Below are 17184 nucleotides of genomic sequence, written 5' to 3'. Positions count from 1 at the left end.
CCACACGCTGTGAGAGTAACCCCACACGCTGTGAGACTAACCCCACACGCTGTGAGACAACCCCACACGCTGTGAGACTAACCCCACACGCTGTGAGACTAACCCCACACGCTGTGAGAGTAACCCCACACGCTGTGAGAGTAACCCCACACGCTGTGAGAGTAACCCCACACGCTGTGAGACTAACCCCACACGCTGTGAGAGTAACCCCACACGCTGTGAGAGTAACCCCACACGCTGTGAGAGTAACCCCACACGCTGTGAGACTAACCCCACACGCTGTGAGACTAACCCCACACGCTGTGAGAGTAACCCCACACGCTGTGAGACTAACCCCACACGCTGTGAGACTAACCCCACACGCTGAGAGACTAACCCCACACGCTGTGAGAGTAACCCCACACGCTGTGAGAGTAACCCCACACGCTGTGAGAGTAACCCCACACGCTGTGAGAGTAACCCCACACGCTGTGAGACTAACCCTACACGCTGTGAGAGTAACCCTACACGCTGTGAGAGTAACCCGCACGCGGTGAGAGTAACCCCACACGCTGTGAGAGTAACCTGCACGCGGTGAGACTAACCCCACACACTGTGAGACTAACCCTACACGCTGTGAGAGTAACCCGCACGCGGTGAGAGTAACCCCACACTCTGTGAGACTAACCCCACACGCTGTGAGTCTAACCCCACACGCTGTGAGAGTAACCCCACACGCTGTGAGAGTAACCCCACACCCTGTGAGAGTAACCCCACACGCTGTGAGACTAACCCCACACACTGTGAGACTAACCCTACACGCTGTGAGAGTAACCCGCATGCGGTGAGAGTAACCCCACACGCTGTGAGACTAACCCCACACACTGTGAGACTAACCCGCACGCGGTGAGAGTAACCCCACACGCTGTGAGAGTAACCCCTCACGCTGTGAGAGTAACCCCACATGCTGTGAGAGTAACCCCACACGCTGTGAGAGTAACCCCACACGCTGTGAGACTAACCCCTCACGCTGTGAGAGTAACCCCACACGCTGTGAGAGTAACCCCACACGCTGTGAGAGTAACCCGCACATGGTGAGAGTAACCCACATGCTGAGTGTGTAACCTGCATGCTGTAAGAGTAACCTACATGCTGAGTGTTTAACCTGCACGCTGTGAGAGTTACCCACACACTGTGAGAGTAACCCTACACGCTGTGAGACTAACCCCACACGCTGTGAGACTAACCCCACACGCTGTGAGACTAACCCCACACGCTATGAGACTAAACCCACACGCTGTGAGACTAACCCCACACACTGTGAGACTAACCCCACACACTGTGAGACTAACCCTACACGCTGTGAGAGTAACCCGCATGCGGTGAGAGTAACCCTGCACGCTGTGAGAGTAACCCCACACGCGGTGAGAGTAACCCCGCACGCGGTGAGAGTAACCCACACGCGGTGAGAGTAACCCGCACGCGGTGAGAGTAACCCCGCAAGTGGTGAGAGTAACCCCACACGCTGTGAGAGTAACCCGCACGCGGTGAGAGTAACCCCGCACGCTGTGAGAGTAACCCCGCAAGTGGTGAGAGTAACCCCACACGCTGTGAGAGTAACCCGCACGCGGTGAGAGTAACCCCGCACGCTGTGAGAGTAATCCGCACGCTGTGAGAGTAACCCCGCACGCGGTGAGAGTAACCCCACACGCGGTGAGAGTAACCCCGCACGCGGTGAGAGTAACCCCGCACGCGGTGAGAGTAACCCACACGCGGTGAGAGTAACCCGCACGCGGTGAAAGTAACCCCGCAAGTGGTGAGAGTAACCCCACACGCTGTGAGAGTAACCCGCACGCGGTGAGAGTAACCCCGCATGCGGTGAGAGTAACCCGCACGCGGTGCGAGTAACCCCGCACGCGGTGAGAGTAACCCGCACGCGGTGAGAGTAACCCCGCACGCGGTGAGAGTAACCCGCACGCGGTGAGAGTAACCCCGCACGCGGTGAGAGTAACCCCGCATGCGGTGAGAGTAACCCGCACGCGGTGAGAGTAACCCGCACGCGGTGAGAGTAACCCGCACGCGGTGAGAGTAACCCGCACGCGGTGAGAGTAACCCGCACGCTACGAGAGCAACCTGCACGCTGAGAGTGTAGCCTGCACGCTGAGAGTGTAGCCCGCACGCTGAGAGTGTAGCCCGCATGCTGCGAGAGTAACCCGCACGCGGTGAAAGTAACCCGCACGCGGTGAAAGTAACCCGCCGCGGTGAGAGTAACCCGCACGCGGTGAGACTAACCCGCACGCGGTGAAAATAACCCGCATGCTGCGAGAGCAACCCGCACGCTGTGGGATATCTGGGGCTTGTGTCGGAAAATCCGACACCATTTAATAATCATACAGACATAATAGCTGTGTTGTATAAACAAGTTACCCATAGAAAACGTAACTTGTAGTGGAATTACCGTCTAAAGAAAACGGGATATCATCACCACATACTATTATAAATCACCACCTATTATGGTGGGAATTATTCTTAAATACATTAGTCTTTGGACTTTACCATCATAAAAACATCTTATATAAATTAACTTAATTATCAATATTAAAGTAGAGTAAATGTGACCCTTCTATCACTTTCTGTCATGTGGACAATGTAAGCCAGGCGTCAGGAGGAGGAAGGGGCAGCCATTGTTGATACGAGACCAGAGGCACACGGGAGCAAATACGGCTCCTGTTAATTTTACTTGGACGTAGTGTTATGGAAACCAAAGGTGTACCATTTTCAACACGCTGTCAACAAATTCAAGTTAAGTGTTCTTTCCGAAACCCGTTTATTTTCATTTATGGCCATTAATGTCATTTTATAGGGTAACCGGTTAGAGCACGTGGTAGCCTCAAACTAAAGGTAATTAAGCCAGGTCTTCATGTTCCATGTACAGTTTTCTCTGAAATACTTGTCATATATAGAATCTGGCTTTACAGCTAGCGCCCTTTTGACAGGTCAAGACGAGGAAGCATATGCTTTGTGCATCAGTTACTGGGTGATGAAAGCTACCTCAAAGAGGATAATTTGGTGTCTACACCCTAGTTATACCTGGTGGACTAGCCTGCTGTACTATAAGATAAGGAACCTCTTCAATGTATGTAGTCTATTACTGTAGTTTGATTGGCTGCATATATATTCAATTAAGATAAACCCCCCCCCTAATGTGTAGAGGATCGATTTGTGAGATTAAGAGATTATTGCAGAAATACAGTCCACTTATCATTATACAAATTGCTATCGAAGTATATAAAGTAACGTAAATATAAATTCATATAAATTAAATAAATATAAATCTCACAGGTCGGTTCCCACATTATTTGGTCATCTTCGAATCAGATGACGGATTATTTGATCCTTTGAACCCACATTTGGTCATCTTAGTACCGGATGAACCAGTTAACCAGTGGATTCATTAAATATCTAGTGCAGTGTGATTTAAACAAAGCCAGTCAAGACGGCAGCGTTGCCTCGAACGAGTTCACGAGCCCCGCTCAGTTCAGATCTGCCTCATCAGCGGTTTCAGGGACACCCACAGATTTGGTGGCGTGTTATTCTGTGAAATGACAGCGCTAATATAGAAGCCAGCCAAATTAGTGGCTGTGTCCTCGCAAGATTGTTCACGGATTTCGTGGTGTTACATTTCGCGAGAGATTATCTACGAATTTTGTGGACTTTATTTCGCGAGGTCACTAATAATATTTAATACTTCTAGATAATATTAGAAGTTTCATAGAGGCTAATTAAGAGGCTATTATCAATAATTGTGTATATTATTTCTCCAAAATAGAGAATTATTTAATATAAATTGCACTAGTGATCACAGTATAATATTTACTAATTGCCAACCCACAACAGGGTAGGATTTGACTAGTTGAACTATTATCGTTCATCCTAGTCCCATTATTACCATAGTCAGTTGTACTATATTCAACAACCTATCCCCATTAATAAATGGTCCAGACCCTATTTTGGGTGTAATTTTTATCAACTCGAGTTGAGTTGTGTATATATAATAATTTACTTATGATCATTACACCTTTGAGTGATTAATTAGTGTCTCTACCATCCTAGGGTGATATAGAAGAGCTAACCTAAAGGTACTTCCAGTGACACTGGTTTATCACTCAAATCATTAGTGTGTATGATTGTATATATATAATGTGTATTAATTTTAAGTGCTAACCTCTAGCAGAGGTAGGATTATTGCCTAGTGAGTGCAGAATTTACCCTAGGCTACCATCAGTGCTTGTTCAGTATTATGAGCAGCCCAAGTACAAGCCCCACAAGGCTTCACCAACTAGCCAGTATGAATAATGCAGGGAGAATGAAAAGAACCCTTGCAGGTCTTAAAGGCCACTTAACAAGACAGATCAAGAAATGTGAAGATTTGTCACAACAATCTCAAGTTGATTATGCTGACCTGGAAAGCTATTATCAAGCAGCTGCAGGTAAATTTGAGCAAATCAAATGTCAAATAGCAACATATGTGGCTGAACTTGCCAACACCAATTTATCAGAAACAGAAATAGACGACATTATGGTTGATCTTGCGAATTATGAAGATCACACTCAGGCCACGTTACAGCCTTATGTCAAATTAATTGCCCAGAACAAGGCAACAGCAACAACAGCAACAGTTGCATCTAATACGAGTCAAGCAGAAGCTCGACTCCCTCCAATTAATTTACCCACTTTCTCAGGAAAAGATGAGGAAGATTGGGACGAATTTTGGAACAAATACGTTGACCTTGTAGACTCAAAACAATCTTTACCAAAGAGTAGTAAATTCTCTTATTTGCAAGGCCAATTATCAGGTGAGGCTAAAACAGTAGTATCCCATCTGAGATTAACTAATGAGGGCTATGATCTGGCAGTAAAACTCCTCAAGGATAATTATGCTGATCCAGAAGTAAGAACATCACATTTAGTTCATGAGCTGTTGCATTTACCCCCACCGGAGGCTTCAGCTGATTCACTCCAAGTCTTCAAGCTGGAGGTAGAATCATTGATCAATGCCCTCAGCCTGACAGCAGATACAAACGGGGCTGAGTGGGTCTTGAAAATAATTGTCCAGGAGAAAATACCTAGGGACATATTGAGACAAATGAGTGCTCATTGCAATAAAAGCATCTTATCCATGAATGAAATATCTGAAGGTTTAAAGTCAGTAGTTCATCAATTACGAACACATGACAAATTAAAACCACCAAGTAAACCCTCAGAAACCAATAATAGTAAACCACAGAGTACCAAAGGTACTCCAAATCAATCTAGACAATATAATTCAACACCAAAGTGGAACAGTGGCAGTGTGGGCGTATATGCAGTGGGACCCTCCAAGCCTATAGTTACTGTGTCACCCAAGAACGTGACACCAAAGGGTACTGGAAGCTATGGAACATGTTTGTTCTGCAATGAGAAACATTCAATGTACCACTGCCCTAATTTTCCTGATATTGACGCCCGTGTTGAGCGACTCAAAGATTTGCAACATTGCACGAGGTGCCTCAGGAAACATAACATCAACGACTGTGATACCCAATTACACACCTGTAATAGGTGTAACAAAGGTCAACACCATGCAGCATTGTGCAGAGACACCAAAACAACGTCTCCAAACCCCAAGGTGGAAGATAGCATTCCCACCACAGTGCAGTACTGCAAGGTGCAACAAACAAAGAGTGTCCAATCAGCAAAGTCTAAAGGTAATACGACTTTGCCTACTGCCCAAATTACCATCCTGAATAAGAGGGCCAAGGTCCATACCCGTGGGTTGTTTGACCAAGGATCCCAGAGAACATATATCACTAAAAAGTTGGCAGATGAACTACAATTAAGGCCTGTAGCCCAGATGTCATTCAACATCTCAGGGTTTGTAACAGATGCAGGACCTCAAGTCTACCAGGTGGTACAACCATCAGTACGCTTAGGCAGGTACGTCTGTCGAGTACAAGCCATTGTGGTGGACAAAATACCAGTAGACCTACAAGTTCAAGGTCTGAGAGCAACAGCCAAATTCCTGAGAAATAGAGGAATAAAATTGGCAGATAATATTAAGTCTGATCACCTCACCGACTTCGGTCTCCTTGTAGGGACAGACTATTGTCATCGATTCATCGGTAGCCCTACTAAATATCAGGGTATAACCATGTTAAACTCTGCAGGAGGTAAATTACTCTCAAGCCCAGTATCAAGCCTGAGGAGACCTATGCCTGCAGATAAACAATACCAATAGAAATCTAAATTTGTCAGCTGATTATATTTCTCCAGTAGCATTATACTAAGGAGATTACAGCTGACTATAGTAACAGAGGTTGATGTTAGTATCATCATTTAAAGCTGAAGATGAGTTCATGAGGCCTCAGTGGCAAATCAGTGAACAGTAGCCTAAAACAGCTACAAGTCACTGCGACCAATGTCACTGAACCCACTGCAGTCTCAGAACCATACTTTACTTTAATGATGAGCTATTCAATCTTCTGAATCAATTAACTAAATTAAAACCCAAATAAATCTGATGACTGATTTGATACATTTATTATTTAATCAAGATGTATTCCATGGGCCTCAGTGTTTATATATCAGTGACCAGTTACCTGAAGAAACTTCAAGTTATATCTAATGTCACTGATCTCACTGCAGTCCCTGAATCATACTTGACTGTAGTACTTGATCACATTCAGTCTTCTGGGTTAAATAATATGTAATAAGGCTTGAATATTAGCCTTTCAAGAGTTAACAGGGAAATGAAATCGCATTAGACTTCTAACCCCTGCAACTCTAGTACGGGACATCCGTCCTGTACGAACAGACGCACAAATGTGTGATTACTAACTACTAACATCAAATTAATCTATTAATTCGAAGGAGGAGTATCGGTGTTCGTCTGTTCTAAATAGGACTTCAACCCGTGAGCAGCCCCTGGGGAATTATGTCGGAAAATCCGACACCATTTAATAATCATACAGCCATAATAGCTGTGTTGTATAAACAAGTTACCCATAGAAAACGTAACTTGTAGTGGAATTACCGTCTGAAGAAAACGGGATATCATCACCACATACTATTATAAATCACCACCTATTATGGTGGGAATTATTCTTAAATACATTAGTCTTTGGACTTTACCATCATAAAAACATCTTATATAAATTAACTTAATTATCAATATTAAAGTAGAGTAAATGTGACCCTTCTATCACATTCTGTCATGTGGACAATGTAAGCCAGGCGTCAGGAGGAGGAAGGGGCAGCCATTGTTGATACTAGACCAGAGGCACACGGGAGCAAATACGGCTCCTGTTAATTTTACTTGGACGTAGTGTTATGGAAACCAAAGGTGTACCATTTTCAACACGCTGTCAACAAATTCAAGTTAAGTGTTCTTTCCGAAACCCGTTTATTTTCATTTATGGCCATTAATGTCATTATATAGGGTAACCGGTTAGAGCACGTGGTAGCCTCAAACTAAAGGTAATTAAGCCAGGTCTTCATGTTCCATGTACAGTTTTCTCTGAAATACTTGTCATATATAGAATCTGGCTTTACAGCTAGCGCCCTTTTGACAGGTCAAGACGAGGAAGCATATGCTTTGTGCATCAGTTACTGGGTGATGGAAGCTACCTCAAAGAGGATAATTTGGTGTCTACACCCTAATTATACCTGGTGGACTAGCCTGCTGTACTATAAGATAAGGAACCTCTTCAATGTATGTAGTCTATTACTGTAGTTTGATTGGCTGCATATATATTCAATTAAGATAACCCCCCCCCTAATGTGTAGAGGATCAATTTGTGAGATTAAGAGATTATTGCAGAAATACAGTCCACTTATCATTATACAAATTGCTATCGAAGTATATAAATTAACGTAAATATAAATTCATATAAATTAAATAAATATAAATCTCACCGGTCGGTTCCCACAGCTTGACTCAATTATTTAATTATTTAATTATTTAATTTAATAACGAAGGACCACCCACTTTTGAGTAAAGAGGGAAACTAATAAAAAGTGATCATTAGAAAACATAAGGAAAAACCAGTGTCTATGGATAGGTATTAGAAAGAATAATCACTTAAATAAATAATGGACTGTATGATTAATTAACTAAAGTCAGAGCCTCAAACACCCACATTGGGGGGGTATTGCTAGAACTTCATATACGTCTAGGAACTAGTGTGGTTCGTCACCAGTTCATTGTTAAGTAAATAATATTATGACCTAAAATATTATAGAATCAATAGGTAAATTCAAATAGAGAATATTAATGATTATTAAAATTAAAGAGCAATCATCCAACACATCAATTTCCAATAATCATATGGTAAAATATTCGAAATGATAATCTTGTGAATATGTATAATAAAATGGAATAATTAAATGTGTTCAAAAAGTCTTAGCTTTAAGACGATTTCTATGACATCGTTCGTGCTTCGTCCTCGTGATCTCAGGATCTCCACATAGAAGCCATTAGAGGTGATTAACACGAATGCGGTTAACGACTCGTTGACTCCTCACATACAAGCTGTAATTTAAAGGATATTACGTAGCCTTGAACTAGGCTACTTAGATCTCAATATTTATGAAAACAGAAAATAAATATTAATGCGGTACTAACGTTGGTTTTGGTGTCGTCCCACTATATAACGACAGACTACCCACGAAATATACAATCTCTAATGATGCATCAAGAAAGAAAATATACTTAGCATGAGCGCAGTAACTGCTGAAGTCTGCCGATATCGCGTCTATCAGTCCTAGACTTCCACGGTGTTGTACACGTGATTGAGAGTTTGGCTTGATTCTTGACGCGTTATTGATTGGCCGAGCACTATGGAGCACGTGGAAGAATAATTATTCGTTATTAGTTGGGTATCAGTGTAATTCTTGCTGATAACTCCCCAACGCCACGTGTCTCAGACTCTGACGCCACGACTTTCCTCTGTCCAAGCACGCATGCTGTACCAGCTGGTTCCACAATGGCGTCTCCTCCTCTTCCAACCCGCGTACTGCATTCACCACAGAAATTATTTATCACGAATAATACTATTTCGCGCAATCGTGGTTGAAATACTTTAATAAGGACTGGGTTGTGATTCTAGGGATTTAAATATTATTGCTTTCTCGTCGTATGGTGGTAAACGAGAAATGGAGAAGATTTTAGTTTTCTCCATGGCATTCACGCGTGACAGAAAAACTATTACTTGAAAACAATTGTGACTAAAAACTCTCGATTTAGAATTATTTGGGAGTTATGTTATTCGTAAATATTTATCACACGGAATACTGATGATTTTAGAGAACCACATTCATTTCTCTAGCACATTGGCAACAAATGTGTTTAACTAAACATTATCTGATGCAATGTTGGTGCTTTGTTTCGTAAGAATTCCAGCATTAATACGCAGATATAATGCTTAGTTTATGTTGACACTACTGTTAGTAAATTTAGTGACTACTGTAGTTAGTATATAATAATAATGATTTATTATAATACAATAGTAGTGTATTAGGTTGGAAATTTCCAACACACGCTGCGAGAGTAACCCCGCACGCTGTGAGAGTAACCTCGCACGCTGCGAGAGTAACCCCGCACGCTGCGAGAGCAACCCCCACGCTGCGAGAGCAACCCGCACACTGCGAGAGCAACCCGCATGCTGCGAGAGCAACCCCCACGCTGCGAGAGCAACCCGCACGCTGCGAGAGCAACCCCCACGCTGCGAGAGCAACCCGCACGCTGCGAGAGCAACCCCCACGCTGCGAGAGCAACCCGCACGCTGCGAGAGCAACCCGCACGCTGCGAGAGCAACCCCCACGCTGCGAGAGCAACCCGCACGCTGCGAGAGCAACCCCCACGCTGCGAGAGCATCCCGCACGCTGCGAGAGCAACCCCCACGCTGCGAGAGCAACCCGCATGCTGCGAGAGCAACCCCCACGCTGCGAGAGCATCCCGCATGCTGCGAGAGCAACCCGCACGCTGCGGGAGTAACCCCCACGCTGCGGGAGTAACCCCCACGCTGCGAGAGTAACCCACATGCTGTGAAAGTAACCCCATACGCTGCGAGAGCAACCCCACGCTGCGAGAGCAACCCCCACGCTGCGAGAGTAACCCTCACGCTGCGAGAGTAACCCTCACGCTGCGGGAGTAACCCCCACGCTGCGAGAGTAACCCCCACGCTGCGAGAGTAACCCCCACGCTGCGAGAGTAACCCGCATGCTGTGAAAGTAACCCCATACGCTGCGAGAGCAACCCCACGCTGCGAGAGCAACCCCCACGCTGCGAGAGTAACCCTCACGCTGCGAGAGAAACCCTCACGCTGCGGGAGTAACTCCCACGCTGCGGGAGTAACCCCCACGCTGCGAGAGTAACCCCCACGCTGCGAGAGTAACCCACATGATGTGAAAGTAACCCCATACGCTGCGAGAGCAACCCCACGCTGCGAGAGCAACCCCCACGCTGCGAGAGTAACCCTCACGCTGCGAGAGTAACCCTCACGCTGCGGGAGTAACCCTCACGCTGCGGGAGTAACCCCCACGCTGCGAGAGTAACCCACATGCTGTGAAAGTAACCCCACACGCTGTGAGAGTAACCCACATGCAGTGAAATAAACCCCGCACGCAGTGAGAGTAACCCCTCACGCTGTGAGAGTAACCCCCACACACTGTGAGAGTAACCCCACACGCTGTGAGAGTAACCCCCACACGCTGTGAGAGTAACTCCCACACGCTGTGAGAGTAACCCCCACACGCTGTGAGAGTAACCCCACACGCTGTGAGAGTAACCCCACACGCTGTGAGAGTAACCCCACACGCTGTGAGAGTAACCCCACACGCTGTGAGAGTAACCCCACACGCTGTGAGAGTAACCCACGTCCTGTGAGAGTAACCCCCACACGCTGTGAGAGTATCGTGCACGCTGTGAGAGTAACCCCACACGCTGTGAGAGTAATCCACGTCCTGTGAGAGTAACCCCCACACGCTTTGAGAGTAACCTGCATGCTTTGAGAGTAACCTGCACGCTGTGAGAGTAACCCCCACACGCTGTGAGAGTATCGTGAACGCTGTGAGAGTAACCCAACACGCTGTGAGAGTATCGTGCACGCTGTGAGAGTAACCGGCGGGCTGCGAGAGTCACCTGCGGGCTGCAAGAGTCACCTGCGGGCTGCGAGAGTAACCTTCGGGCTGCGAGAGTAACCTGCGGGCTGTGAGAGTAACCTGCGGGCTGTGAGAGTAACCTGCGGGCTGTGAAAGTAACCTGCGCGCTGTGAGAGTAACCTACGCGCTGTGAGAGTAGCCTGCGCGCTGTGAAAGTAACCTGCGCGCTGTGAGAGTAACCTACGCGCTGTGAGAGTAACCTGCGAGCTGTGAGAGTAATCTGCGGGCTGTGAGAGTAACCTGCGCGCTGTGAGAGTAACCTGCGGGCAATGAGAGTCACCTGCGCGCTGTGAGAGTAACCTGCGCGCTGTGAGAGTAACCTGCGCGCTGTGAGAGTAACCTGTGCGCTGTGAGAGTAACCTGCGCGCTGTGAGAGTAACCTGCGCGCTGTGAGAGTAACCTGCGCGCTGTGAGAGTAACCTGCGCGTTAGTGTGTACGTCTCAACATTTGTGGATATATTAGTAGGCAGTGTCCATGGGATGAAATGGCGGGGCAAGATCTTGGTACAAGTGTACCAAGTGTACCAACTTGGTACTCTCAGGCGACCCCCCTTTCTCCCTCCCAACCACCTTCTCCTCCTCGCTCACCAGCCAACACCTTACTGGGTCCAGATAAAACAATGCCGCCCGATATGGAAGCAATGATTACCCAAGTGATAAAAAAATCACCCATTCATGTAAGAATTAATGATCAAGCAAAATAAACTTGAACATATCCTATGTACAATCCAGAAGACCCAGGAGGACATACTTCAAATTCTTCAGGGTCTGAATTTGTCTCAGGCGAGTTCAGTAGGTTGCAACTTCGTGCATGAGGATGCAACACTAGCAACGGCACATAATAGCAGACTCAGTGCTATCGTTGCCCCAGTGAACACATCAACACCAGTGAACACAACGACACTAGTGAACACACCACCATCACCACTAGTGAACACACCACCATCAGTAAACACACCACCACCACCAGTGAACACAACACCACCACCAGTGAACACAACACCACCACCAGTGAACACACCACCACCACCAGTGAACACACCACCACCACCAGTGAACACAACACCACCACCAGTGAACACACCACCACCAGTGAACACAACACCACCACCAGTGAACACAACACCACCAGTGAACACAACACCACCACCAGTGAACACAACACCACCACCAGTGAACACAACACCACCACCAGTGAACACAACACCACCACCAGTGAACACAACACCACCACCAGTGAACACAACACCACCACCAGTGAACACAACACCACCACCAGTGAACACAACACCGCCACCAGTAAACACACCACCACCACCAGTGAACACAACGACACTAGTGAACACAACACCAGTGAACACACCACCACCGGTAAACACATCACCACCAGTGAACACACCACCACCACCACCAGTGAACACAACACCACCACCAGTGAACACAACACCACCACCAGTGAACACACCACCACCACCAGTGAACACAACACCACCACCAGTGAACACAACACCACCACCAGTGAACACACCACCACCACCAGTGAACACAACACCACCACCAGTGAACACAACACCACCACCAGTGAACACAACACCACCACCAGTGAACACAACACCACCACCAGTGAACACAACACCACCACCAGTGAACACAACACCACCAGTGAACACAACACCACCACCAGTGAACACACCACCACCAGTGAACACAACACCACCACCAGTGAACACAACACCACCACCACCAGTGAACACAACACCACCACCAGTGAACACAACACCACCACCAGTGAACACACCACCACCACCAGTGAACACAACACCACCACCAGTGAACACAACACCACCACCAGTGAACACAACACCACCACCAGTGAACACAACACCACCACCACCAGTGAACACAACACCACCACCAGTGAACACAACACCACCACCACCAGTGAACACACCACCACCACCAGTGAACACAACACCGCCACCAGTGAACACAACACCACCACCAGTGAACACAACACCACCACCAGTGAACACAACACCACCACCAGTGAACACAACACCGCCACCAGTAAACACACCACCACCACCAGTGAACACAACGACACTAGTGAACACAACACCAGTGAACACACCACCACCGGTAAACACATCACCACCAGTGAACACACCACCACCACCACCAGTGAACACAACACCACCACCAGTGAACACAACACCACCACCAGTGAACACACCACCACCACCAGTGAACACAACACCACCACCAGTGAACACAACACCACCACCAGTGAACACAACACCGCCACCAGTGAACACAACACCACCACCAGTGAACACAACACCACCACCACCAGTGAACACAACGACACTAGTGAACACAACACCAGTGAACATACCACCACCACCACCACCAGTGAACACAACACCACCACCAGTGAACACAACACCACCACCAGTGAACACAACACCACCACCAGTGAACACAACACCACCACCAGTGAACACACCACCACCACCAGTGAACACAACACCACCACCAGTGAACACATCACCACCACCAGTGAACACAACACCACCACCAGTGAACACAACACCACCACCAGTGAACACAACACCACCACCAGTGAACACAACACCACCACCACCAGTGAACACAACGACACTAGTGAACACAACACCAGTGAACATACCACCACCGGTAAACACATCACCACCAGTGAACATACCACCACCGGTAAACACATCACCACCAGTGAACACACCACCACCACCAGTGAACACAACACCACCACCAGTGAAAACAACACCACCACCAGTGAACACAACACCACCACCAGTGAACACACCACCACCACCAGTGAACACAACACCACCACCAGTGAACACAACACCACCACCAGTGAACACACCACCACCACCAGTGAACACAACACCACCACCAGTGAACACAACACCACCACCAGTGAACACAACGATACTAGTGTACACAACACCATTGATCACTGGCACCCATACAAACAGTACCACCAGCACATGACGGTGGTGCAACACCACATTCAACACCAGTGCACACACACACTCACCAGCAACAACACCGCACATCTGATGGCCAACACCTCCACGATTGATAACCACGGTGAAGAAAGTCTCACTATCCTACAATGGAACTGCAATGGCGTTCGTGGTAGACTTAATGACATCATACAATACGCTCGTGAACACCAAACTGACGTCATAGTGCTACAGTAGACACTGGTGGGTAATGACTTCAACCCAAGGTTCAGCGGTTATCGCAAGTTTTCCCTGCCCTCTGGGGACAGGAAACGGGGTCTTATTATCTATGTCAACAATAACATACCTGCTCAGATTATTGATGATCTTCACGTGGAGGATGACTATGAATCAATTGGGGGTAACCCTTCACTTAAACAATAATGCCCTACATATAATCAACCTATGTGCCACGAAGTAAACTTGACACACTACCTGAATTTGTTAATGAAGAATCTATCCTGCTGGTCGGTGACCTTAATGCCAGGCACCCACACTTTGAAGACAACTATCATCAGCTCAATGTCAGTGGACGAAAACTGTCACTCTATGTCAGGGGGAGTGAAAACCTTGAAGTCCTGGGTGATGAACAGCCAACTCACTTGACAGGCAGAAGATTGGACTATGCTCTCCTGCTGAATGTAAAGGACACGGATTCCAGTACACACATTGTGCACAGTTTATGTAGTGACCACTGGGCACAGATTACAACTGTCGACATGTGCAAGAGAAGGAAAGAGACAAATAAAAGAAAAACGTTATCGCTCGGACAAGATATGAGGCCGCTTTTCATAAGCAGGATGAGTGACTGGTTCACAGAATACCAAATCCCAGAAGACACTGATACATTTGTTGATGACTTTAATAACCAAATTGAGCACTGTCTCAGAGTTCCGCGCCGTACGCCTGGGCGCAGTAACCCTCAGAAGAAGAAAATAAAATGGTATGAGAATGACAACATAAAGATGCTCAATGCAAATGTAAGGAGCATGAGCAGAGAGCACCGGAGACATCCCACTGACAGCAACCAAGAGCTGTTTAAAACTGTTTGTCAAGTAGCCAGGAAAGAGAAGATTAAGAGCGGGAAAAACAATGGCTTGAATTCACTAGCTCTATTGGAAGAGAAACATCTGCAAGACAAGTGTGGGCAAAAATTCAGATAGCTAATGGGGGCAGAACCCGGCCTAAGACTCTAAGGGTAAGGCTGAAGAACTTATTCACAAGTGGAGTGATGCAGCATACACCACCTCCCTCCCTGTAGAAGTAAGCAGGGAACAGCTCCTCCGACATAATGACAGAAGGATTAGGATAACAAGAGCACAATCTAGTGATGACGAGTATGGGGAACCAATCACAGCCCAGGAAGTAAAGGGCGCTATGAAAAAGGGTAAAAGTAGAGCACCTGGTGAAGATGGCGTCATCTACGACATACTCAATGGTCTGTGTGAAGTGTCTGGGAATTCACTACTCCACCTGTTTAACAAATCATTCCTAAGTGGTGTGTTGCCCACACAATGGAAACATGTAATAATTATCCCCATACCGAAGCCCAATGACCCTGGCAATTACAGACCTATCAGTCATAAGTCATGCACTTGCAAGATGCTTCAAAAGATCATTCTAAACCGACTGTTGCACAAAATAGGCAGGCCAGGGGAGGGGTCAATGGAATTGTTAGACGGAGCACAGCAAATTGTATAGTTAATTACCTGGCTAATGACACAGGTAATAACTCTGTATTTGTCGACATGAAAGGAGCTTTCGACAAAGCACAGGGGATTACGATCCTGGACGAGCTTGCATGCATGGGTGTCAAGGGAAGACTCTTGAAATGGATTGAAGACTACCTCACAGGGAGGAAAGCCAAGGTCTGCTTCAATGGAGCAATCTCAAGAACAATGAATATGGAACTCAGTACCCCCCCCCCCCCCAAGAAGGAGTCTTAAGCCCCACACTATTCCATGTACTTATGACGCAATTGCAAATATTTATTTTCCGGAAGGAACACAACGAGTGGGATATGCAGATGATGTTCTAATACAAGCTCCCACCTTGGAAAAAATTAAACAGTCCATTGAATTGCTGGGAAGGAAATGTATTGAGCTCGGGTTCACTCTCTTCATAAACAAGACAAAAGCATACTCTCATCACAAGCGGGGAGAAAATGAAGTACAAATTAATGGTGTAACACTTAAATGGGTTGACCACTATCGGTACCTTGGCGTCACTGTCGGCTTTAACAAGGGAAAGAAAGATGAGCTCAACCAACTCATAGGAACATGCAAAAGTCAACTCAGGGCACTGAAAGCCATGACCTGGAATGGACATGGAGCCTCTATTGCCGTGCTTAAAATGATGTACACAGCCTATGTGCGCTCCGTCATAGACTATGCCGCACCAGTCTTATGCACCTACTCCCAAAGCGATATGAAAAGGCTCGAAAGCATTCAGAATGAAGCCATGACAATCATTCTTGGAGTTCCAAGAACTGCCCAAACGTCCAATCTACGAGAGGAGTTGTCCCTCCCCAGTGTTAAAAAGCAAAATTAAGGAGCTGAATGCTAAGCTTGCACTTAGGATAGCCAGAGATCCCCATTACAATGATATTGCTAAGAAAAAACTGAGCTCTGTGCTACTTTCAGGGGGAAACAGAGGAAACAAAAAATGTCATCACAGATCAGTCTGCTACCTCGAATAACTTCACCTGCTTGAGCAAGCCCGTGAGCTCCTGCCTGTAGAGAGGTTACTTCCCTGGGAGGATGACTCATGCAAGATTATCATCAATGAAATGGCAACGAAAACATCCAACATGATACCACAAGAAATGAGGCACAAGTATCTCCAGGAAATTTATAAGGAAGCCGGTGATGAACTAGATGAAATCTACACTGACGGGTCATCTAATCCTGCCAGTTCAAGTTCAAGTATGTTTGAACCCCCTCGGGGCAAAATTTAA

At 46.6% G+C, this 17184-nt stretch overlaps 1 protein-coding gene across 1 annotated transcript; it reads left to right on the top strand.

Annotated features, from left to right (window-relative positions):
- The first annotated feature begins 9677 nt into the window (after positions 1 to 9677).
- Positions 9678 to 10052, top strand: LOC138366536 (salivary glue protein Sgs-4-like). The gene has a single exon (XM_069327569.1). It carries the CDS (start codon positions 9678 to 9680, stop codon positions 10050 to 10052), a length of 375 nt encoding a protein of 124 aa, XP_069183670.1.
- Positions 10053 to 17184: the final 7132 nt, after the last annotated feature.

The sequence above is a fragment of the Procambarus clarkii genome, chromosome 19 (assembly GCF_040958095.1).
Source record: "Procambarus clarkii isolate CNS0578487 chromosome 19, FALCON_Pclarkii_2.0, whole genome shotgun sequence".
Lineage (NCBI taxonomy): Eukaryota > Metazoa > Arthropoda > Malacostraca > Decapoda > Cambaridae > Procambarus > Procambarus clarkii.
The sequence above is the reverse complement of the archived record's forward strand: the minus strand, read 5'-3'. Positions and strand labels throughout refer to the sequence as shown.